The 26,990-nt window shown below is 40.2% G+C and overlaps 1 protein-coding gene across 1 annotated transcript in view; it reads right to left on the bottom strand.

The window, feature by feature from the left end:
* FBN2 (fibrillin 2) overlaps positions 1-26,990 on the bottom strand; it is a 225,764-nt gene that overhangs the window by 109,454 nt on the left and 89,320 nt on the right. Inside the window, exons 10-19 of the mRNA XM_066603160.1 lie at positions 25,047-25,238; positions 24,666-24,803; positions 23,455-23,574; positions 22,761-22,886; positions 16,791-16,913; positions 16,574-16,696; positions 15,003-15,155; positions 13,608-13,661; positions 10,889-11,014; positions 3,241-3,366 (exon numbers count right to left, since the gene is read on the bottom strand). Coding sequence (XP_066459257.1) covers positions 3,241-3,366; positions 10,889-11,014; positions 13,608-13,661; positions 15,003-15,155; positions 16,574-16,696; positions 16,791-16,913; positions 22,761-22,886; positions 23,455-23,574; positions 24,666-24,803; positions 25,047-25,238 — 1,281 coding nt within the window. The remainder of the gene's footprint in view (positions 1-3,240; positions 3,367-10,888; positions 11,015-13,607; positions 13,662-15,002; positions 15,156-16,573; positions 16,697-16,790; positions 16,914-22,760; positions 22,887-23,454; positions 23,575-24,665; positions 24,804-25,046; positions 25,239-26,990) is intronic.

Genomic DNA, 26,990 nt, shown 5'->3' on the forward strand with positions numbered 1-26,990 from the left:
CAAGTGGGTCTATACACTTCTGTATGGCCATAATAATGCACTTTGTAATATACATTGTGCATTAATTATGAGCCATACAGAAGTTATAAAAAGTTTTATACTTACCTGCTCCGTTGCTGGCGTCCTCGTCTCCATGGTGCCGACTAATTTTCGCCCTCCGATGGCCAAATTAGCCGCGCTTGCGCAGTCCGGGTCTTCTGCAGTCTTCTATGGAGCCGCTCGTGCAGAATACAGGCTCCGTGTAGCTCCGCCCCGTCACGTGCCGATTCCAGCCAATCAGGAGGCTGGAATCGGCAATGGACCGCACAGAAGAGCTGCGGTCCACGGAGACAGAGGATCCCGGCGGCCATCTTCAGCGGTAAGTATTGAAGTCACCGGAGCGCGGGGATTAAGGTAAGCGCTCTGGTAAGCTTTCTTTACCTCCCTGCATCGGGGTTGTCTCGCGCCGACCGGGGGGGGGGGGTTGAAAAAAAACAAAACCCGTTTCGGCGCGGGACAACCCCTTTAAGAGACAGAACTTTCACATATCCGCTCAGATGAGCGAATAGTAATTGTGATATCCGTGAGCGCAGCATGTTCTATTTTTGTCCAGACTATGTGCGGATGGCCTCCATTGAAGTCAATGGAAACTATCAGAACCACAGCCCATCCGCAACTGATATTGCGGATAGGTTGTGGATACCCGCGTCATCACCTAGCAAAAGTGCGGTAAAAACAAATATTTAAAAAAATAATCTGTACTGCGCATGACCAGTGGCGAGTGTCCACGGTCATCTCCATTACAGAAATGACAGGTACACTGGAGCGCCAGCCGGGGTCACAGTCGGATTCCGCTGTGGGTTCCTGGATGTGGATTCCAACCCTATCGTGTGAGCGCACCGTTAGGCCAATTCTCCATCTTCGTATTTACTAACAGTGCAGTCCCTCCGTAGAAGAGTCTTGCACAGTTTCTTGCTACCCAATACCAAAAGGGCAATGAACTAAACTAGAAGTGGCCCCATCTATTCCACATTTCTAAAGCAGCTGCATGGGCTTCTTTATAGTATATGCACCAAGAACTCTGGACAAAATAGGGACCACATGGGGATTCTTACTTTAGAGTTCTTTGAGTTTGTGTGTTATGCCTTGCCCCCTCAGGGTCTACACTAGGTTTAAAATAGCAAAACTAAGCTGTTGCATAGTATTCACTGTGATCAGGATTCCTATTTTACAGTGTTTTCTCAAACACACTAATGAAAGTTAGAGGTAAACATTGATTCTCTACTTCTACATATCAGAGTAATATGAGTATAATGAATTCTGTGTCTGCTTTCCCACAGAATGTCTAACCTCATATTCCTCAGGGACTTCTTATTTGTAAACCTTTTAAACTGAAAGGGTTACCCAGGATTAGAGGAAAGGGCCTGCTTTTATTTCCAGAAACAGCACCACTCTTGTGAATGGGCTTGCAGTTTAGGCCCAATGTCCACAGGTGGGTTTGATTTACAGAACCTGCACGGGGCACCCGAGAGGGAGATCTGCAAATTAAGCCGCCCATAGGAAAGCATGGGCATCTGAAAATTAAATTAAGTATGCAGATTTGTTTTGTGGTCCGGAAAACAAATCGCAGCATGCTCCTTTTTCCTGTGGATCCCACAGGGACGGCTTCCACTGAAGTCACTGCGGACATGCGGCAGATCCCGCGGGAAAGCAGAAGATCTAAAAAAGAAAAAACTGTACTGTGCATGTCCGACGCCAGCCGTGAGGGCCACATGCAGTACAGTGACCCCGGTAGTGCAGGGATCCGCGCAGACACCGCTGACGGGGAAAACAGGTACAGTAAATAGTGTTCACTGGCTGCAAACAGGGCTGGATTCTGTGTGGCATTCCCTGCAAGGAATCTGATCTGCCCGTGAACATGAGGCCTTAGGCCTCCTTCACACGGGCGACAAAGTCGAGCAATTTTGTAGTGTTGCGACAATGCTACATATCGCATTTAATTGAAGCCCATGCTTTCCCTATGGGTTCCTTCACACATGCAATATTTTGTAGCATGTGACAACCCGACACAAAAACCTTCAGCAATATGCCAGCGACTGGTGAGGTTTTGTAGCCCATGTTTCCCTATGGAGCCTTCCTCTCTGTTACATTGCATTGCATCACACGAAACATGGTTTTCATGTGGTGCAACTTTGACAGTAGGAAATCCAACTGTCAAAACCTAAACTAAGCCCTAGCTGCAGGAAAAAAAAAACCAGTATACATCACCTTAGAAGCGCTGTCCGACGCTGCAGATTCCTCTCGGTCCCCGCCACAGTTTCTCTTCATTTTTTCTGACAGGGGATTGGAAATTCTTGGAAGCGCTGGCTGTGATTGGCTGCCACTTAGCCAATCATAGCCAGTGCTTGATGAACCAATCACAGCCATTCATCGAGGGCTGGCTGTGATTGGCTAAGGGTCAGCCAATACCAGCCACCGCTTGCAGGAGGCGGGGATTTTTCAATCCCCAGCCAGAAGAGATGAAGAAGACTGCCGGGAACTGAGAAGAAGCTGCGGCGGAACCCAGGACAGCGCTTCTAGGTGATGTATACTTTTTTCTTTTTTTTGCAGCTATGGCATATTTTTGGGGTAGAGCTTATATTTCAAGCACCCCCACCACCCTTGAAAATCCTTGCATATGGTGCTAAAAAGTCGCGTGACTTTGTAGCACCACATGCAACTTTGTAGCGCTACAAAATTGCGGTATCACCGTGAGAAATCGTAGTGATATCGCACTGACTATTGATGCCATATCGCTGTGATTTTCTCGCTGCGATGCCGTGTTCCCCCTTGTAAAGAAGGCCTTACTCTCATGGAAGTGCAACTTTCATCCACATTGAAGTGTATTCAATTAGTCTGCAATACCAGTCACAGAATTAACATAGAGAAAAATGGCGCTATTTTACAAATAAAGGTAAACTGGACAACCTCAGAGTATAGTGACAAATGATTTTCCACAATATGCACTTTAAACATTAACACTAGTGAACAGCAAGTGCAAACGTGCATATTTTACATGTGAATTAATGTTAGTTTTGAGAACTAACGCATGTCTCCCTATAAAATATAGTGATTTACAGTATAATTTACAGAGGATCATGATATGGAAAGCAGGAGAGGATCTGTAACAGTTATGAAAATGCTTCTATGACTGTAAACCAAAAACATCGCAATCTATTGTAATTACTTGCGGAGAAATATGTATCATAAGCAGATAATTACCTTCGCAGGTATCAGTATCAGACCTGAATAAGTACCCCTTAGGACATGAGCAGGTATAACTCCCTGGAGTGTTTCGGCAGAGACCATTATCACATAGCAGTCTATTCACCAAGCATTCATCTATGTCTGAAAAATAAATATTTCATTTAAATATTAAATCACAGTTCTATACCATTTCATGCAGGTAAACATTTACTAAAGATAAAGTACTAGCCTAACTCTTGCATCCATTAAATGCTTTTCTCAAATGAAGTCACACTAGGGATCAACTTCTCTAACTTCCTGGCTGCAGCAAGAGCAATAGTTTTTTTTTCCTTTTAGATCATAGAAGGTATCCTGAGTAGGGACATCCTTCTACTCTGTCTATATGTCCTAATAGGGCATATGGGTAAAGGTTGTCTTCATAAGACAATCCCTTTTACAGCATATGAATGACCTGTGACTTTGTTACAGGCAACATCTATGGCAAGCTACATAAGTGAAAATTATAGGAACTGTCTTGGTTTGTAGATTTACTGGTACTGCAGTATGATGTCATATTACATTGTGTAATTAGGATTTGTGCCCAATATGCTTTAAAGGGGTATTCTGGTGACATTAAGTTATCTCCTATCTGCAGTGGCTGAGCATACCTGCTAATCTCTCTCGAGGGATACAGTAGCCCCTTTCTGGTGATTGGTGAGGGTTGCAGTGGTCCGGACTCCTATTATCAACTAGTTAGTTCCTATTTTTTGGACAGGGAGTGACATCACTGGAATAAACCTTTAAGTGTGAGTTGTGTTGCCATATATTGTGAAGACTAATACAGTTCTTAACATAACAACTTTTACATCTATCTCATATCTATCTCATATCTATCTATCTATCTCATATCTATCTATCTCATATCTATCTATCTCATATGTATCTATCTATCTCATATGTATCTATCTATCTCATATCTATCTATCTATCTATCTATCTATCTATCTATCTATCTATCTATCTATCTATCTATCTAGTGTGGCACAGAGTGTTAAGGCAGCAGAATGCAGTTCTAAGCTCTTCAGGTAGCTGGCTCAAGGTTGACTCAGCCTTCGATCCTTCCGAGGTAAAATGAGTACCCAACTTCGTGGGGGGTAATAAACAAAATAATAACCTGAAAGTGTTGTGGAATAAGTTGGTGCTATACAAATAACAAGTCCCTCCCCTGCTATCTAGATGTATATATAAAACAACTAAGCTTAAGAAAATGCCTGTTGGAACTCTGATTTATAAGCCGAGATAACTTCAGTTGACCTCGGTTGGTGTGTGATCACTAATCACTCCTTACAACCATTAAAATTATTAAATGTTTTGTTTCTACTGAAACGATTGGGTCAGGAAGGGTTTGACCAATGGATTAGTAGCATAAAACTAAATTTTTGTCTTCACTTAATTAACATTTATTACCATCGCTACCATTTCTTTGCCATCCATTTAAGTAGGACTGAATTGCAGTCTTCTGCACAGCTATTGGATGGAAACAGCACTGTGCAGGGAACTTGCCCAACAAGTCTTAGTCTTTTCATTCTCCTATCGAACAAAAAGTGATAGCATATAGTAATATGTCATCACTTGTACAGATAGGAGATAAAACTATAAAACTCATAAATAGAACATTTTAGAATTTCTAACAGAGCCCTAAAAAGGATCTGCAAAATCTAAACAGATGGGGGGGAAAGTCTAGTAAAAATGTTTGCTTGCACTGCCACAAGGAATGGTTGAAATTAACACCAAACCACAATTAATGATAGTTCTTTTTACTCACAGCAGAAATTTCAGTTAGGACAAAAGACCATAAAGTGATTTGTAGCCAACATAAACTCAGGTGTCAGGCTCCATTTATCTGCTCTTCAGCATGTACTATTTTATTGTATAATGTGCCTGTATTTATTTAATGACTTAGGGCTCGCTCAGATGAGCACGTGTTTTGTGTGCGCATAATGCATGCTTCTAAAAGAACCAATGAGTTCCTATAGAAGCGTTTATATGTGCAGGATTAGCAGCGCAAAATAGCACGCACCTAAAAAAGATAGGACATAGGTGCACATTTTGACGGAGTTTCCATTGACTCCTATGGGAGCAGGAGTTAATGGAAACTCCTGCGCACGGAATAGCACCCCCGCTGCTTAAAGCAGGACATTTAAAAGGTGCTTTTAGCCAGAAGCATCTTTTAACTGTCCCGCTGTTAACCCCTTAGTCCTCATGGGGATGAGGGGACTCCCGAAGGTTCCGTTAATCCCCGCAGGGAGTCCCCTCATCACTGAACAGTGTGACACTTCTGAATCATTTCTTCTGGCTGGGGATTTAAAAATCCCCACCTCCTGAAAGCTCTGGCTCTGATTGGCTGAGGGCAGGGACCGATCACAATCATTCGATCATTGAAAGAAGAAATGATTCAGAAGAGTGATGGTGAGCCAGGGAGAAGATGCGCCGGAGCCCTGACAGCGCTGCTAGGTGATGCATATTTATTTTTTTTGTCAGCAGCTAGGGCTTATATTTCAAGCCCTTCCCCAAAAATCCCTGCCGGGGTTGCATTCATCCCATGGCTTTCCATGGGCCGGCATCAGCACCGGCCCCATTGAAAGCAATGGGATAGCATTGCGGTCCTCTGCCACAGCTGTGACAGCTGTGGCAGGGGATTCTTTCATCTTCGCCGGCAGTTCCATCATCACAGTGTTCAGTGATGAGCAGCCTTTGTGGAGCAGCTGCTCCAGTGAATGGGCAAATTTTCATTTAGTGTGCCTATGAAACTTTGCCTGTTCATGTGTTTTCAGCTTATGTGGGGAGCACAATTTTTTTGTGCACATAGGCACGCAAAAAAAGACGCTCGTCTGACCACGGCCTTACTATGCTTTCAAAATCTTCGCATTAATCTTGCGATAAAAGAAATGGAAGAGGCATGTTTGTTGGAGGTGATACAAGCAGTGGAGGAAAAGCAAGAGGATTCCGTGACTTTCAGTACACGCTGCTAGACTACGTCCTGAGTCATTCGTGGAAGTATGGAGGCAGTAGGGGCATCAGAACAGGCTGATGTACGTAAGTCCAGAAATGCTGCAACATGTACAGTATAAGGGAATTGCTTTGTGTGATAGCAGTGGTTTAATATTAAGTGGGGTACTTATCAAATGGGAAGAGAGATTATTCAATGTATTACACAACATTGTTAAAAATCCTTTAACTACAATCATTCCAGCATTACAATAAAGCCAAGGGTGAAACTTTGTTTCCTCTGGCATGGCATTTTTCTTTTGGCTTTTAAAGAAGTTGTCTGGTTACCAGACAACATTCCCTCTATAGCGCCCACTACTGCTACAATAACAGTACTTACCCGTTCTCTGCTGCTGTGATTCAAAGCTGCAGTCTTGCCATGGTCCCAGTGTTTGTTGTTGCAGATGAAGTCACCAGAAATCACCTGAGCACTAAAACATCATTGCCAATCCTCCTGGCATCAACACTCACATCCTGGATCGTAGTGGCAGAAGATGAGTAAGTACCGCTCCTTTTGTTATTTTAGCACAGTGGGCGCTATAGAGGGAATGTTGTCCGGTAACCGAACCACCCCTTTAATTCAACATGTGGCACCATGTACTTTTCCAACCGTAGACAGATTTCCATATTAAATATCAATAGCTCTTCAACCGGGAAAAAAATGAGTTCGTCTTTTCCACCACTACCAACTATTTTCTATGATTTAGAATTGGGTTTTGAAACTCATAGTTATCCTTCTAGTAAAAGTTTCTACTATTGCACAGTGGGTTGCTACAAACTCATCCAGTGTCTTTTAACTGAATTTATCTCAAGTCTTAATTTTCTGAAAAGTCATTACTAAAAATTCGAAATGTGTCCATGACATAGAAAACAAAGGGCAGAATCAATATTTATAAAGTTACAGTAGGGCGAGAAAAAACAGGTAAGATGAATGAACAACATCCTGACCACTGCTGAGGTTAACATATTTAGTTTATGTAAAAAGTAAAAAGAAAGGTCTCCTCATTTCATGAGAAAGTGTAACTAATGATTATTATACACAACAATTTCCTGTGGAGTCCAAGCCAAACTGCCCACTCTGGATTGTGTCCAGGGTAAACAGATGTTCTATACACTAGCTCTTTGATTAGAGAATAAAGCCCACCACCCTCATGTAAAACCACATACACTAATAACTCATTTATTTTATTTGTAAGTGGTTTAGTCATAACAATCAATCACCTTTCCCCACCAGATTGCCATCTTCTACTTATTTAGGCTGGGTTCACACGGGGCGGAATTGCCGCGGAATGTCTGTGTGGACTTTCTGCACGGAAATTCCGTCCACGGTTTTAATCCTTGGATTAGCCAGCAAAGTGGACAAGATTTGCAAAAATCTAGTCCACACACTGCGGCCCATTTGTTGCAGCCAAGCCGCGCTGAAATTGACATGCGGCGCGGAAATCAAAGACGCAGCATGTCAATTCTTTCTCCATTTCCACAGCGGCCTCTCTCCTCTCTTTGGGGAGAGATGGCTGTAGCGGAGTGCAGGTGGCGAAGCCGCTCCAAAATCCGCAGCTAAAGGCCGCAGGTTTTGAAGCTTCGCTTATCCTACGGAAATCTCTCGGTTTTTCCGTGCGGTCATTCTGCGAGATTTCTGTGGGATTTTGGTCCCATGTGAACCCAGCCTTAGGGCGGCTTCAGACAAGCATAATTCACTGTATGTCACCTGTATGAGACAGTTGTGTGGCATGCAATCACTATGCACTATCTTGGCATTAATGCATGGGCGCAATACGCGCCAAGATAAAACATGCTGCGGCAACATGGGAGCCTATAGTAGATTGGTACAGCATATTACACGTGGAGAACCTGTGCGCATAATACGCTATGACTATACGTTCATGTGTAGGAGCCCTTACTGATTTACTTATTTACAATTGTCTGTGTATAAAAAGCTTGAAAAAAACAATACATAGATTTCCTCAGATATTATTGCTTTCAGTTTGTCAACCTTATTGGTCAGACTTATAGCATTAGCCACCATACAGTTTAGAATTTTTATTTTATTTTGAGTGTATCCTTACTAACTGTTCTGCCAGTTCTAACTATACTACACCCTCCCACCGCTCCACCCCTATTCTCATTATTTAGTCCCAGATCACTGTCTATACTATTTTCCCCACTATCTCTCTGGTTGCCCTTGCCTCCAGTCCCTAGTTTAAACACGCATCCCACCTTCTAGCTATCTTCTTCCCCAGCACAACTGAACCTTCCCCATTTAGATGCAGCCTATCCCTATGGTAGAACCTGTAGGTAACAGGAAAGTTGGCCCAGTTCTCATGGAACCCAAATCTCTCCTTCCTACACAAATTCTTGAAGCACTTGTTTACCTCCCTAATCTCCGGCTACCTTTCTGGTGTGGCATGTGGTACACATAGTAACATAGTGTGTAAGGCCGAAAAAAGACATATGTCCATCCAGATGAGCCTATTACCCCCCAATGTTGATCCAGAGGAAGGCAAAAAACAACAATGAGGTAGAAGCCAATTTCCACATTTAAGGGAAAAGATTCCTTTCTTACTCTAATATGGCAATCCCTGGATCAACAACCCTTTTGAAGTTATTAATGATTATAAGTTTATAACATATAATATTGCATTGAGGTTAATCTTGACCTCTTATCGAATTTGACATCATCACATCCTCAGGCAGAGAGTTCCGTAGTCTCACTGCCCTTACAGTAAAACCCCCCTTCTATTTTGGTGTAGAAACCTTCTTTCCTCTAAAATGCCCCCTTGTAACTGTCATTTCAGAAAATATTATTTTGAAAGTCCTTGTCCTAAATTTAAGAACCTTCCACTTACCTTTAACTTTGTAATTAGTGCCAATGTGGACCATGACCACTGAGTCCTCACCAGCCCCTCATAGTAATCTGTCAACCCAATCCACAATCTGCCAAACTGGAGCACCAGGAAGACAAAACGCCGTTCGAATATCCCAGTCTTTGTGGCATATTGCCCTATTTGACCCTACTACTAGGACCTGTCTAGCCTGCCTGGCACTTCCATTCCTTTTTTACTAGAGCTGACATCCTCCTGGTGGTTAGAAGATGTGTCATGCTGCAGCAGTGCTTTCCTTGTAATGGCACTCCCCTCATCTGCCAACTTTGTAAATGTGTTGGGGTGTGCCAGTTCAGGACTAGCCTCCCTGGCACTCTTCCCTCTACCCCTTCTTCTAACTGTCACTCAGCTAGCTGCTTGATCACCCTGCACTTCCATGCTACTGTCAACCCCCACATGTGCCACCGTGAATGTCTGCTCAATGACTAGCAAACTCCTTTCCAGGTTGTCAATGGATATCAGTGTTGCAAACTACTAACTTAGATCCAGGATCTGGGCTTCCAAATGCGCAACATTCTCACATCTCTTATAGCAGTATGTAACATTGAACAGCTATTCAATGACAGCATACATGGCAGAAGATATGAAGTAGTTAGATATTAAAAATGTTCACATGCATGTTCATTAACCCCTTAGGGACAAGCCTACTTTGATATAGGGAAGCAACAATTTTTTTAGACTTTCATCTACACTTTCAAAACCTATAACTTTTTAATTATTCCTTCAATGTACTAATATAAGGGCTAGTTTGTTGTGTGTAGAGCTGGTTTTATTCGTACTATATTGTGATACGTATAATGGATTGTATAATTTTCACATTTTTACATTTTTTGGAGGGCAAGGTGAAGAAATATATAAATGCTGCCTTTTTAAGGTGTTCACCATGTGTTATAAATGACATGATGTATTTTTTCTGTGGGTTGGTATGATTACAGCGATGCCAAAATTATATATATTTTATTAGTTTTTCCACAATAAAAATCCTTTGTTTTAGAAAATATTTTCTTTGCATTGCTGCATTCAAAGACCATAACTTTTTAATTTTCCCTTCAATGAAGCTCTGTGGGGGCTTGTTATTTACATGATACACTGTAGTTTTTATTGGTACTATTTGGAATAAATATGACCTTTTTGATCACTTTTATTGCATGTTTTGTGAGGAAAAATGAACAAAAATAGCATTTTGGCTATGCTTTGTTTTTTGTTTTTTTTAAAATAATGTTTACCATGAGATAAAAATTGCATTCAATTTATTGTCTGATTATTACAGTGATATCAAACATGTATATATTTTTTCACTTTTTTTTAAACAAAGGGAAAAGTCAGCAAATAGATTCTTTTTTCTTTTTACTATTTTTAGTTTTTTTTTTGTCCCTGTAGGAGACTTGAACCTGTGATCCCTTGATTGCTCAGATACTACCCTGCAGTACTTCTGTACTGCATGCATCATCCATATGTTGTAAACATAAGGGATTTTGTCTATACCCCCTCCACACAATGATGTACGAGTATATTTATGTCATAGGTCACAAAGGGGTTAAAGGAACCCTTTTATGATAGCAGTGCATATTATTCAGCAGACCTGATCCTATACTTTTACTTTTCTTTTACCTAAATCAATCTCCCCAGGGCTCTTAATTTAGCCAGGATCTTTAAGGACAGGAGTTATTGGGGTTAGCAGTTCTTTTTAAGCATATAGAAGAAAACAACTATAACTAGCAAACAGATAAAAAGAATGACTTGTATAAACTCACCAATGCAATTTCTTCCTGAAGAATCTGATTCATAGCCATTATTACAATTACAACGGAAGCCACCTCGCAGGTTTTCACAAACTCCATTGGAACAGATATCAGGATCAAGAGCACATTCATTGATGTCTACAAGTTAAAAAGCATTTGTTAAAAATGATTCTCAGGTGATAGTAATAAATATATAATCTCTAGAAAATGCATGTTGAAGCATACTCACAAAAGTCATACAAATGTTACAAAATACACAAAAAAGTTAACTTGGCCCTTGTACAATATGTAGAATTTTTTACATAGAAATTGTTCCATACATTTTATTTAATGCTGCTCTCTTTGAGATAAAACACTCCCACAAAGTACATTACAAAGGATAATGCTATTCTGGAAGAGTAGATTCACAATATATAGTATGCCTAAAGGGTTTGTTATTAGAATGGTTTTCCCATTTAGAACCCCCTATCTATTAGCCAAAACAAGGAATGACTAAGTGCGCTTTCACATGACAGTTTTTGTGTTCAGTTTTTAGTGAGCCAAAACCAGGAGTGGATAGAAAGTATAAATGGAAAGATTTGCATTTCTTCCATATTTTGGACGCACTCCTGGTTTTGGCTAAAACAATCCTGAAAACAAAAACTGTCGTGTGAAAGAGCCCTAAGGGCTCAGTCACATGGGCGCATTCGGGCACCGATGCATCCGTGTTACTGCACCGCTGGAAGAAAGAACACATGACCGGCAGTGAAGCCGGTCATGTGTTCTTTCTTCTGGCGGTGCGGAGAGTCGTCCGCACCTGCAGTGTGGCCGTCTTATCCTGCAGTAACACGGGTGCATCGGCGCCCGGATGCGCCAGTGTGACTAAGCCCTAAGGCCTCTTTCACAGGATCGCTGTTTTAGCGCTGATTAAATACATCAAAAGATTACATCTAAAAGAACCCATGGTTTCCTATAGGTTGTTTCAGATGAGCGATTTTTTTGACGCTCCGAGAAAATCATGCGTCAAAAGATAGTCTTTTTTATGCAGAGATTTCTTGTCTCAGAAGATAGGACCTGTCCTATCTTTTGACAGCGCAGCACTGGCGGCTCCCATAGACTCCTATGGGATCCGGCTAGCAAAGGGAGGGGGAGCTAATCTCACTTATAGCAGCCACGACGTACTTGCAGCTGCTATGCATTCACACAATTTAACACTCAGATAGCCATGCTGTTTTAGTGCGGCTATCTAAGCGCTCAAATAGAGCTCGTGTGAAAGAGACCTAAAATAAGGTCTCTCACTTGGTGGACACAGCATTACATGGACTGCTTATTAATTTCAATAGATGTGGATAGTGACATTTTTGTGGACGCTTTGTGGGTGTTTTGCTGAAAGAACAAGATGCTGAATGTCAAAACTATTTCAAAACTCCCCTTTTTAATTTATTCAGACTACACATTTCAAGTGCATACAGCTGTTGAAATGCATTGTCCAAATAAACAAAAGAGGTTTTTTACATGGAGTTGTCATCCAGCATTATGTTCTTTCACTAAAGTGCCTGCAAAAAACCCAAAACATTTTTCTTAGGCGCGAGAATTCCTAAACTGAGTCAGATGGCAATCCATCTGGGTCTGGATGAGGAGTAGTCCATGAAAAAACCAACAATTGTGTTGTACCTATAAGAACACAACACCACAAAGTGAGCCTACCGTCCTATACTGAACAAGAGAGTATAAAAGGGGGAATAATGACAAACTGCAGAACATACCGCTTTAGTGCAGCAACACTCTTTTCCTTATAGAATTCTATTGGTTAAATATTTAGTAGGCACTGATTAATGTGTCCTTCCTTCTGTAGCAATGCTGCAAACAACTGAGCATTTGCTGGTGGATTCTCCCATAGATTACAGTTGATGACTGCTGGTTCCAGTAGTGGGACACTCGCAGCCAGCTTTTCTTCAGGGCAGCCTTTGGGACCATTCACATGGGTTGGAATAGGCCGCACGATGCTCTGCAAGCTGCAGTAAATTCTAAACCAAAATCCGCAGGCTACCTGTAGATTTTAATGCGGAATTGATAATGCCTTAAAACCTGCCTGCAATTCCACATGAAAATCCACAGTTAGACCTGCAGATTTTGGTGTGAAATTGCACAGCTGTGGATTGGTCTGCATCCTGCGGTGTAATTCTGTACCGTGTGAAAGGTCCCTTACCACAAAGAGGAATTGTCCAAAGTGCACAACCTCTTCAGGCTAGCCATACTCCCTTAAATTTTCCATCTCATGTACATTTATAGCAAGATCCTGGGTGCTTGAGATAACCCACAGTCATCTAACTCTTAAAGTAGAGAAGAGTCTTAAGAGCTCTATCACTGACCATGGCTTATGTTGAGATACTGTATTTGGCCAGCTATGGATTGCAGTACACAGTAAAATGCATTCGGTCTATAACTTCATGCTCTCACATGGGCGCACAACTTTATAGTAACTTTCAGTGGGGGATACTCGAATGCCAAAATCTGCTTTTATATGTCTGTAAATTAATGTATAGTACATATTCGTAATCTCCGCTGAATCTGACTTTTGCAAAAAAGAGTATTGCAATAAGGTCCAATAGAAAGAGGAGAAAACTGTAGACTATTAAAGACACAGCTGCATTATGATTCAGTCATATTTTTGTATTCCTCTGTATTTGGTTTAAATTTGTAAAATGTTATATTAATTTTAAGCCTTTAAAGCCTTTTTCTTTAAAATTACCTCTGCCGTCGACAGTAATTCCTATTCCTCCACTGCAGAGTCCTTGAAATTCAGCTGCATGATACAAGAAAGGAATAATTTCATGAATTATACCATCTGAATGATTCACATTGCTGCAGTTATGCTTCATACTTTATGTTTTAATACTTTATACAAATGATTTAGTTCTTGCCATAAAAGCTTATGAATACATTAGACATACAAATTATAAGTTTACACATAGACGGAAATCAAGATGTAGGAATCCAACCGTTTATAATGAACCTAAATTAGTCTCTGCCATGTTTACCTGACTTCGTAGTTTAAGAACAGTCAAAAGCTTTTAGTTTGACCCTAAAATGTATTAAACTATTTCACTATATAAATATATAGATCTGAGAATTATGTGCTTTGTTTAAAAAAAAAAATAAAAAAAAAAATCTTCTTTTATTGAGTATATCACAGAGAGAAAATGCAGATTACATTAAATCAGGTTGAAAGATCTGGAAGAGGCAATATATAATGGGACACGCAGGTCCCTAACAGAAATTATAAGTTTAATTACTTGTTAAAATAAAATTGCAATTATATTTGTATTATTTAAGTATACAAGAGGTCATTACTTTCCTGCAATAATAATATTTTGGATTTCAGACAAACAAAACTGAAAACAAATAAGGTAAGCGATTAAGACAATCGTGTCTAACTGAATCTGTCGCTGTTATGTGGTAAATGAGAAAATTATCTGAATTCTCCAAACACGTTCGAGGTTTCACCTGAGGATGAATTTTTGGAAGCATTGGGGAAATGGAGTATGTGGGTAATTTATGATGTAGTAGCGCACATGGGGTGAAGTTGATGGGCCTAAGCTAAAATTGTTTGAAGTGATGTATCCATTCCAAGGTTTCCAATTGCTTAAACATTTTTTGTGCTTTTAATTTCCTTTATGTGGGGAATCTTTAATTAACGTGCAGGATATAAATGTACTAGTAATTATTCGGAAATTATAGTACCAATGTTTCTGGTGGCTCATCACGCACACAGCAGCTTGAATATCACACAAGACAAACACAGCTTTGCTCCTCCCACAGCAGTGACATCACCACAGGTACTTCAGCCCACCAGATCTCTGTGGTGGAGGTAGGTCAGTGTGTTCTGTCAGGACTGCTGAAATGTGTCTGACATAATAGCAGTTTAGTTGTATTCTCATTTTGTTATTTCTGTCCTCCCCTTTTCAAGAGCTCAAACTGTGTTGTTCTTCTGTCGGTCAGATTGTGTGTTTTATATATGTTGTAGGACCTTCAATGATGTCACCAGGGCGCAGAGCGATGGCATCACCAGAGGTGGAGCATAAGAAACACACACACAAACATACATACATACTTACAGACAAGTGGTCGTTGGTAGTTTGATTACCTGAGTTGCGTGGTGGACATGGTTTGCATGGCTCTCCAAAGCCATAGTCTGGGTTGGCACAGCAACACTCAGACTTGGTCACAGCTCTTGGAAATTGATGGACACAAACCCCTTTTTTGATGGCTCCGTAGCAAGTGCTATGCATGTGTGTGTCTACAGGGATAAATCAAATATAAAACCACATCACATAAATACATACTACATTTTTCTGATTTATCCTTTAAAACACTGAAAGTCAATTTTCAACTTTTTGTAACTGTTACGTAATGTATCAGAATTATGAAACTCTTATATTGTAATGTCTATCTTTACAACTTTTTTTTAAACAATATTTTTCTTGTATTTTTTAATGAAGTTAACAAAAGATTAAAAAGATATATAGAGAAAAAAACTTCAGAAGCACATATGTTATTTTAATGTTGTGTCAGAACATAGAATACATTATTGCAATCAAAAGCTAAAACATATCATGTAAAGAACAGTAGAACCCACCAATACCCCCCCACCACACCCCTGAACCTGAGAGTCTGAGATCAAACCCATTTTGTATAGACAGGGAATGTTACATATCTGAACTGCAACAAAGATACACCTGGAATATCCCACGACACAGGAAAGTCCCAGAATTGTTCTCAGAACTAGGTCCCTCAAAGAGGAATATCACCCAGGTGAGATCTATCTCATTACAATAGCTTCCTACATTTCTAGGTGTCCCAAAGTCCCTTTCATATCTCGAATTAGATACCAGTGAAAACAAAAAGTTTCATTAAAATCTTAATTTCCACTTTATCCAAAGTCACAATGATAAACCCCTTACATTCTTTAAAGAAGGACTTGATATGGCATTCCTGTTTCCTTTCTGCGTAATTTACTCCATATTAAGAAAGTGCTTTAGTTTCTGTACTACCTCTTGTAAAGAAGGTACCACTGTCTGTATCTAATGGGCTAGGAGACATCTAGCTGCTATAAGCAAAAGAACCGTCCACTATCAAAAGGATCTTAGTATCTGAAGTACAGCCATGGATTACCATGGACTCTGGAGTAAAAGGAACCTCTATTTCCCAGGATCCCTTTATCCTTACAGCTTTAAAAGAGTTGTCTCAGCATGACAAGCCCTGGCTTGAAAATCACATGTTATTGTTGAGGGAAATTATGGTCAGATGTACATTACCTCTGCAGTGGCTGCTGAAAGGGGAATTTAGTATTAAGCAGTACAAGGCTGCTATTCAAATCAAAGGCTGGCCATGATTTACATGGACATTTCAGGCTCGCTGGGGGTTCACAAGCGTGGGTAAGACACATGGAAATGGGTTGACTTAGGGAGACAACCCTTTTAAGTAATAATATCCACACTCTTTTAAAATAATAGTTTTCATATGACAGGCAGACCTCAGACTTTTTCAAAGCAGTCTGTTCATATCTTTTTATATGCAGTAGTGAAACCATTGAAACTTCCGAGATCTTCTGACATAATCACACAAAATCTTTTGTTTTACTAAACAAAGTCCTAATTAGAAGTAGATACAGAAAGTAATGTGGCACACTTTAGATACCATAGCTAAGAAACTTACCAACACAAACACGGCCATCTACCCCTACGACCAAACCGGGAGGGCATTCACAGCGAAAAGATCCCTCTGTGTTGATACAATGTCCATTCATACATATGCCTGGTGTTTGACACTCATCAACATCTACCAAAACAGATATTGGAGAAAAATGTGAATATAACAAAAATAAAATTAATCAATTAAAATCACTGAACTTGAGAACTATCATAGAACATACCTGTACAATAACGACCATTGGCTGCCAGGACAAATCCTGGCTTACAGATGCACTTGAAGCTGCCATCCTCATTTATACACATTCCATTTAAACACATATTTGTAGTGGCACATTCATCATGATCTGTCAATGCACATAAGAAGTTGATATTGGATTATATTAAAACTTTAAGAATTTATAAATACATCCCGTATATGATAGTAATATCTTAAACAACAGTATTGATGCACAGAAGAGCAAGGTATTTAGTGCAAATATTCATTCTATTCATTTAGGCCTCCTGCACATGGGCGGGTTGGAACCGGGATTCCCGCAGCAGAGTTCGACCCGCTGCCCAGCCAGTGTCCCCTGCATAACTGTCCTGCATCTTCTGTGAGCGATAATGATGTACCTGCCTGCAAATAGCCCTTCAGTGCTAAACCCTAATGGGAGCAATGACTTCAGATTCACAAAGTAAAAATGTGAATAGGCTGCAAAAAGAATAACTTTGTGTTAAATATTCCATCTAATGTTATTTTACAATTATCAAACTAGCTTTTGCTGATACAGAAGAGAACAAGATGTGTTGTAGTTGGAATGTAGGGCCGCGTCATTGTACAACTGCCAACTAAAATGTTGAATTAATATACAGAGATTACTGTCTGATCTAGTTAAGAAAACAGGACTATTTAATTGCAGACGTTTGTCTACATGTTTAGTGACCAAAGAATTTCACCAAATTGTAAATTAAATGTGCCACTGTGGGTGAGTGGATCCAGTTTGCTTCTTTTCTGCTGAGTTTCCTCTGGTCCATCTCTAATTGAATGAGAAATTCACTATAGATGCATATCAACCACATTTAGTTTGGTAAGATATGAGGAATGAAGTATTATACTGGTCTGAAATTGGCAGACCAGTACAATACTTCATTCCCCATATCTTACCAAACTAAATGTGGTTAATATAGTGGATATAAAAAGTCTTGTGTGGCACAGAGTGGCAGCAGAATGCAGTCCTAAGCTCTCACTCACGACCTGAAGGTTGTGGGTTCAATCCCCACGTGGTTCAAGTAGCCAGCTCAAGGTTGACTCAGCCTTCCATCCTTCCGAGCTCGGTAAAATGAGTACCCAGCTTGCTGGGGGGTAAAGATGACTGGGGAAGGCAATGGCAAACCACCCCGCAAAAACAGTCTGCCAAGAAAACATCACGATGTGACATCTCAACTCGGTCCTTGCACCAGGGGACTTTACCTCACCTATAATACTTCATTCCCCAATCTTACTACACTAAATATGGTTGATATAGTGGATATAAAAAGTCTACGCATCCCTGTTAAATTGTCATGTTAAAAAAATACAGATTTATTTCCACCTTCAGGCCTTAGTCAGACGGGCGTTTTTTCGCGCGATTTGCGCATGCGCATGCGTCCGGCGATTTTATAAAACCATTGCGTGGCAATGGTATCGGACACATGAGCGCTTTTTATGCGCTCGTCCGATAAATTATAGAACAGAAATCGCAGATCGCACCTATCTGCGATCTGCGATTCCTGTTCTCTTCTCTATATGCGCTCAATGGGGCCGGCGGCAGCAGCGCCGACCCCATTGAGAACATATACTAGACAAATCATTCTTTTCTGCCACAGCTGTAACAGCTGTGGCAGAGAAGAACGATGTTTGCCCATTGAATTCAATGGAGCCGGCAATACAGCCGGCTCCATTGAAAGCAATGGGCTGCCGGCGAGCGCGTGATGAATTGTCAGGAAGGGCTTAAAGGAGATGTCCCGCGCCGAAACGGGTTTTTTTTTTTTTAAACCCCCCCCCCCGTTCGGCGCGAGACAACCCCGATGCAGGGGTTAAAAAAACCACCCGCACAGCGCTTACCTGAATCCCGGCGGTCCGGCGTCTTCATACTCACCTGCTGAAGATGGCCGCCGGGATCCTCTGTCTTCATGGACCGCAGGGCTTCTGTGCGGTCCATTGCCGATTCCAGCCTCCTGATTGGCTGGAATCGGCACGTGACGGGGCGGAGCTACACGGAGCTACACGGAGCCCCATAGAGAAGAGGAGAAGACCCGGACTGCGCAAGCGCGGCTAATTTGGCCATCGGAGGGCGAAAATTAGTCGGCACCATGGAGACGAGGACGCCAGCAACGGAGCAGGTAAGTAAAAAACTTTTTATAACTTCTGTATGGCTCATAATTAATGCACAATGTACATTACAAAGTGCATTATTATGGCCATGCAGAAGTGTATAGACCCACTTGCTGCCTCGGGACAACCCCTTTAAATATATAAGCCCTTCCCTGCAATTCATCCAGAAATGTGTTAAAATAAAAAATATATATATACTTACCTTGTCCCGGCAGACAGAGTTCAGCCGCGGCCAGCGGCAGTTCTCCTGAACTGCTCTCTGTAGTATTCAGCAGCCGGGGATTTAAAATCCCCGCCTGCTCAATGAGCTGCTTCTGATTGGTCACAGCCCTGACCAATCAGAGGCAGCTCTCACTCACACTCATTCATGAATTCATGAATGACAACTGAGAGCTGCCCCTGATTGGTCCCTACGCTGAGCCAATCAGAGGCAGCACTCACTCACCCATTCATTTTCTGCTTCTGGAACTCTGGCTTTAGTTATGCTGGAGGGAATTGTGAATAGTTCAAATATCAGTCCATTTTGGAACAAAACCTTCAGGCCTTTGCTAAAAAGCTTAAGATAAAGAGGAATTTCACATTTCAGCACAACAACGACTCAAAGCATACCTCCAAAACAACTAAAGAATGGCTTCACCAGAAGAAGATCAAAGTTTTGGAATGGCCCAGCCAGAGCCCAGACCTGAATCTCATTGAAAATCTGTAGGTTGACCTGAAGAGGGCAGTACACATGAGATGCCCTCACAATCTGACAGATTGGGAGAACTTTGGCAAGGAAGAGTGGGCAAAGATTTGCAAGTCAAGATGTGCCATTCCATGCATCCATCTATCCATACAGTCCAGAAAGTCTTCTGCAACTTTCAATTTTTACATTTTTTAGGTTGTGCCCTTGTCTAATTAAAAAAAAATTAAAGTGCCCACTCCCATTACTCATCCTCCTTCAATCCTGTCCCTGCACTGCCTATAGTAGGCATCCACAACCAAGGGTGGATGTCCAAGCAATTGGTATCATACCGCTATTGTGACAAAGCCTCAGTTTATGTGTATTCCTGATTCTGACCTTTGCCTGTTTATTGACTTTTCTGACCTTTGTGCTCCCTGATCTTGGTTCTGTATCTTGGGCTCTGCTTTTGTCTGCTGCCTGCCCTGATCTAAAGCCTAGACCTTGTTTATGCACCTATGCTGCCAGCCCTGACTCAAGCCTGTGTCTCTACTACGCACCTTCAGGTACCGTGCCTTGGCCCAGTGCAGCATTAGCAGCCACACAACTGGGACTAGCTGTGCATGTAATAGCTTGAGGACTCTGCAGCAAAGCCAGTATTCCTCTTAGAGGTGCGAAGCATAAAAACTGGGGTTCCCCAGGTGCTGTCACCACAGTTAGCCCATAGCCAAACTGGTGTATGGCAAGGAGGATCCATATCCATCTCACTAACACCTTACCAGACCCACTACACATACTGAATATCTACATATACGCATATATACAGTATGTCATTTTTGTCGTTTTTAGCTTGTGAATGTAATGGTCCACTTCCACTTACTTTTGAGTGGAGAAAACGTTAAGCATCTTTAATACTACTCCTCTGCACCCCAAAAGACTTGATAAAAAAAATAGTTTGTATTACATGTGTTTCATGTTGTGATTGGCTAGGCGATAAAATCGGGCCAATGTTTGCTAAATCAGACCAGATTCTCCAGATCTGATTTTTAGCAACAATTGCCAAAACATTGGTTCTTAGGAGTTCTAGGTTTGAATTTGGCCTTGATGGGGATTTGAATCTCGGAACCCACCACTATAAGTCACCACCCCCTCCTCCACCTCCTCTGTTGTTCAAGGAGGCCAAATTAGAAAAAAACTATTTTTACTTCTATTGATTTTAATGGTAGTCAGTATCAGGAGTCCCAATTCACAATTATTTTTGAAAATCGAGCCACTCACTCCTGATTTGATTATTTGAATAATCGCTTAAGGAAGTTTGAGCTGAGTCAGTTGTGACAATGTGATTACTTTATTCAATATGTTTTCTTTAAAAAAAAAAATCTAGAATCCCCCAAGAGATAACCCTCTTATTGATGGTAACTGGTTCAATATTTAGAATCCAGAAAAGCCGTCTATGACATTTTAAAATGGTCTAGAAGCTTATGTGATCCCAATATTATAGAAATACCTGAATAACCCTTCAAACTACAATAGGCAGACTCTTTGAATTATGTATTAGGGGGGAATATATGATGGTAATTGACATCAACAAATATTCTTTCTTTTCTGCCATTTGGGGCCTTAATTTGCTTCCTTGGTTAAAATTGAGAGTTGACAAATATAACCATGTCCAATATCTTATCCATTATTTTCTTTCCATATTGCCAGTTTACATGCTCAGAGATTAATCTATCTTTTACCTCCTTTTCTTATGTTGTCTTATCTTCCTATTTCCTTTGCCCCTTGCTGTTTTCCTTCTAGAGGAACATTTTTTAGAATGATTTGAAAAATTATATCTTGTACGTTCTAATAGAGAGCGTTAATATTCAATCATGGGACCACCCTATTAATACGGGAAATATGCTGAATATGCTTTTTTTGTTTTATCATTCCTTAAGCCAATAAAGAAGCAAACAATCCTGTTTATGTAATAAAAACAGGCCTTGATTATGATTATCATGCATTCCACACAAGAACCATGGAAACATTTGATCTGTTCTTATATGGTTGATATGATCTGTCTACTCTATGCTTTAAACTTTGTTAAGAGCTGCCTTCTAGCCCGCCATGAAGTCTACAGATACTATCTTGTAAAATAATAAAAACATTACAAATAACACAGTCAGTTGTCTTAGATTAGATTACATGATTAGTGAAATGGCGGAAAACCAGTTCATTTCAGAGAAGAACTATTTAAATGTGTTGTCCAACAAAGCTAAACGCTTACACAGAGCTGTGGGGTTGCATCCTCCACTTCTGGCCTGCTTCCTGCACGGTTCAAATACTATGACATTTCTCTCTGTGCCCATCACATAATCAAGGGGACTGGGGGTTCATCTTATTTTAATAAGTAAGCCAGACCCCTGGCTCATTTAATTATTAAGATGAGCAGAACAGCCAGCCCCCTCAATGACATAACAGATACAGAGAGAGAGAGGCCATATTATGCCACCCTGTGTTGGAAATGGGCTGGAAGCAGAGGTTCTGATACCGTGGGTTCGTGTAAGTATTTAGCCCCCCCCCCCCCGGAACAACACCTTTAATAGTATCAAAAATATCTTATTAAATTTGATTATCTATCACAGCCAAGGCATTTAAGTTATTTTCGAATTGTAAGTTATACTACTGAACTGGAGACCAGCTTTATACTGCATTTACATCATTCTCACTCCCTGACCCATGTCCTCTGTTTTTCCCTAGCGTTACAATTTGGAATAGACTAGCGGACAATAGCTATTAGTAATATCATGTGGTACTGTTTTCCTTCTTTATCACTAGTCTATATAGAACTACCATTGTTTCCATAACCATTGGGAAGAAGCAATTGGCCAAAGTAATGGTGACACCTGCTGCCATGGCAACTCATCTACTTTTGCTAGCAGATGTTGTTTGATTACTATGCAGAAAAGGTTATGATTGTATGGAATCATTTAGACACTGTTGTTGTATTTAAAGAGACCTTGTCTGGAGAAATGCAAAGTGTTCAGCATATTACATAGACAATTAAGAAAATGACCTGCTGCTAATATAACCACGGTGAATGTTTGACTAATGAAGACAATCATTTCATGTATCATTATGTTGAGTACTTTTTCTCATACATAGCTATTGTATTTTTTCAGATGGTTACATTTTTACCTGCACAGTTCTTTCCATCAGCAGTTAGCTCAAATCCAGCATTGCAAATGCATTGGAAGCTTCCTTCCGTGTTTACACACCGACCATGCTTGCACAGAATGCCATTTTGAATGCACTCATCAATATCTGTGTGACATAAAAAAAATTTTTATTACTTTTTAACAAATCCGAATAAAATCAATCAAAATAAAAATCCAGTCTTATCTTATGTGAATGGGCTAGTGATAATCTTAGAACATTCTAGAAAGAGAGGTGCCCCGTGGCATCTGCCAAATGTATTTCAAATTATACTAACCTATTACATTGATTTTATGCTTTAACGATATAGAGATGGAAATCCTAGAAGGGCAGAATTAATTGGGAATTCGTACTTCAACGACAGCTATTTGAGCAGCAGGTCAAGGCATGAAAAACCATTGTGTGGTTAGAGCTTAACCTTGTGGTTTAGCATTTTTTATTTAGTCTTTTACTGTATTATTGAATGAACCTTCATGTTCCAGATTCTTCTTGTGTGAGTCATTGTAACACTGGAGGACCTTTATTCTGAATGACACATGAGTAGGCCTATTCACCTATTATTCATTTGCCCCCTCATCTCACATTTGTGTATTAATACAATACGTTTATTTTATGTTATGCATTCTAGACTTGTGACTGCAGGGAAAAGTCACTGCAGTGAAATGATTAGACTTACCAATACAAGCTTGTTTGGTGGCAGTTCTCTGGAAGCCAGAATGGCACTTACAGTAATATGATCCAGGTGTATTAACACAGTCCCCATTAGTACACGGATTCGATGTGCACTCATCTACATCTGGTTGCAGTAATAAAAAGAACATACTGTGCTTTAAACTATATAATTAAGATAATGTTGTTACTGAGGTTGAAGCATTTCATTAAATATTTTGCATAACTTTCACTAAGTATTCAGACAATACTATTATTCACATAGCCCAAAGACACACTTAGATTATTTGTCCAAATGTGTTTATTTATATGTGGAACATTTCCTCAGACTCTACATTATCAGATAAATTCAACAATAATCCCTTCATTTTTAAAATAAAATGTATCCATTGACTAATTAGTAGATGTTATTACAGTTTATCTATGGAATTTAGGCTGCTGGAAATGTTTATAATTAGTATTTCATGTATTATGCTTTAAATTGCTATCAATGACACCCTGGGGTGCTGAGCATGCATTAGTGTGGAGTTACTGTGTGTTAGCTGTCACTCTCCATCAAGTCTTTTATGTTTATTCTTTCACTTCAGAATGTACATTTTGGAAAGTGGAAAGCTGTTATGCAAACCAGTTCATTTGGAATTGGCTTTTCTGAGCACTTAAAGGAGTTGTCCAGTTACCGGACAACATTGCTGTAATAGCTCGAACTGTCTGAAAATAACGAACAGAACAGTACCTACCTTTCCTCTGCTGCAGGGATCCAGCACTCTTGCCCCGTTGTCCTCCTGTTGATTGTCGTGGAAAATGATGTCATCAGAAGTCACTTGACTGCTGTAGCCAATCAGCAGCTATGATGTCGCCGCCTACTCTCCTGGCATCAGTGCTCACATACTGGGCAACATTATGCCAGCGGTTCAGAATGGAGACACTGTTTGGCTGCAGTGGTCAGCTGACTTCCGCTGATGTCATCTGCCACAGCAATCACTGGAAGGACAGCAGGGTAACAGCGCTGCATCCCTGCAGCGGAGGAGAGGTAAGTAGTGTTCTGTTTGTTATTTTAAGACAGTTCGAGCTATTGCAGCAATGTTGTCCGGTAACCGCCCAACCTCATTAAAACACACAGACAGACACACAAGACCAATAGCATATAATATGTGTAAGTTGTATAACTAATATACATTCCAATTCATATTTTCAAACTGTTGTATAACTGTTACTTACCATTGCATTCTGTCTGGGTATCTTGCTTATATCCCATGTTACATTCACAACGATAGCTATTGAGGTTGGGAATACACCGTCCATTTAGACAAAGATTTGGGTATTGTTTGCATATGTCTATTGTTTGATTTAAGGTTGCTGAAAAAAAGCAAAGCACATTTTGTGTATAGTATACTTATTTCACAGATGGGCACTATACCAGTCAAATCACGGTTTACTGACTGAAAGATTTGCATTTAGAAACAATCTTTCAACACTTTTTAAACACTGGCCAGAAACCTAATTTGATTTAATGTTTTTCCACTTTCAGTGCCCAAACTGCATAAAATAAAATCTTCTTAACCCTCTTTTATATCCAGAATTCAAAGTATTCAAACTCACCAACGCCTCCAGTGCTGCCAGTGCCTCCTCCATCTACTCCTGTTCCTCCTACAATGGAAGGAAATCCATTGCCACCGGGTCCAGGAATATATCCATTTCCAGGGCCAAACCCATTGGGTCCAAATCCACCCGGTCCTCCAGGTCTTGGACCCCCGAATGGAACACCATCAATGCAAAGTCTTCGGTAGTCATCTGGTTGGGGAAGGGAAGTGCAATTTGCTTTTTTAAGTATTTCAATAATTAAAAAGTAATGCTCAAGAGAAATGTCACCATTATAGCAAGAATCATTCAAAGTGTAATTTATGGTATGAGCAAGATGCTGTGAAGTAACAGTGGAATTATTTCAGGGCTTCATGTTATGATTTCATAACATGCCAAACTGTTTTAATAGAGGAGTATATAAAAAAAATCTAATTTATGACCAATCATATTAAATTCCTTAATGACGCAACCTTTTTCTTTTCATAGTTCGTTTTTCCTCCTCGCTTTAAAAAAAAAAAAATCATAACTTTCATTTTTCCATTGATGTAGCTGTATGAGGGCTTGTTTTTTGAGGGATGAGTTATATTTTTCAATGGTACCATTTAATGTACCTCATGATGTACTGAGAAACTTTTGAAAATTTCTAAGTAGAGTGAATTGGAAAGAAAAACACAATTCCGCCATCTTCGGGTGGGGGTGGGGGGTGGGGCGTTTTGGTGTACACACTGCAACAACAATGCCATAATTTTATTATGCGGGTGAGTACATTTACGACAACACCAAATTTATATAGTTTTTCTTTTAATGTACTCCCTTTAAAAAATAAAATATTTTCAGGAAAAAAATGGAGTGAATACGACTTTTTGATTGCTTTTCATTTTAATTTTGGGATGATGGGATGACTAAAAAGAGTGCAATTCTGGCTTTTTTTTTAAACGGCATTCACCAGCTTAAATAATGCATCTCTTTGATAAATCAGACTTTTACGAACCTGATACAAAAAATGTTTTTATTTTTTTTGTTTTGAATTTTTTTATTATAAGTATGGGAAAGGGTTTTTTTTTTTAATTCCTATTACCTTTTATTTTTTCTAATAATTAGTAAAACTTCTTTTTAGTAATTTTTACATTTCTTTTTCAGTTTCCAATGGGGACTTGAACTTACAATCGTTTCATCGCTCATACAATACCATAGTATAGTATACCATAGTATTGCATTATACCATGTTCTAGTAGGCAGTCTATTCAATCAGGGATGCCCTATGGACCTTCAGAAGGCCGCAGGCTCTATGACAACCAAACAGCCTCTTGCAATCCTATCTCGGAGGATGGGGGGAGGGAGCGTTCGAGACCCTCGATCGGGGCATTTAAATACCACTTTCAGAATTGACAGTGACTGTTAAGGGTTGGGCGAGAGCTGTCAAAGACAGCCGGCACCCACTATGTATGGAGTTGGATTCTCTGCCGATCCTGCTCCATGTAAATCCCTCACACCCAAGATGTAACTGTACGCCCTAGAGTTTGAAGATAGATAGATAGACAGACAGATGGATATAAAAAGTGACAAGAGTAAATTAAAAATGCACATGAAATATGAATATTCCCTTTCACACATAGCTGCTACAGATGTAGCAAACTTTAGCCCAACACTGATAACTTGCTGCAACAAGTTATCTTAATACAACAAAAGCCATTGAAAGCTATTGAAAAGTCAAGAAAAAGTTCTGGGCCTCATTTTATTTAACATGTTAAGTGTCAAGTTAAGGTTTGCTAAATCTGTTCTTGAATGCAGTAACTATCAGGAGAGATGAACAGTGTCAGACTGGGCTGCACAGGGCCTACCAGTAAAATTCCTACTAGCCCACTGTACAGCTACATGCAAATTTTAGCTGATCTCTGTTAACAAATTCCTCGCCGCTGTATTCTCTGTATACTTCAATAGAAAGGTGTCTGTCTTTACCTA

The sequence above is a fragment of the Eleutherodactylus coqui genome, chromosome 5, assembly GCF_035609145.1.
Source record: "Eleutherodactylus coqui strain aEleCoq1 chromosome 5, aEleCoq1.hap1, whole genome shotgun sequence".
Taxonomy (NCBI): Eukaryota; Metazoa; Chordata; class Amphibia; order Anura; family Eleutherodactylidae; genus Eleutherodactylus; species Eleutherodactylus coqui.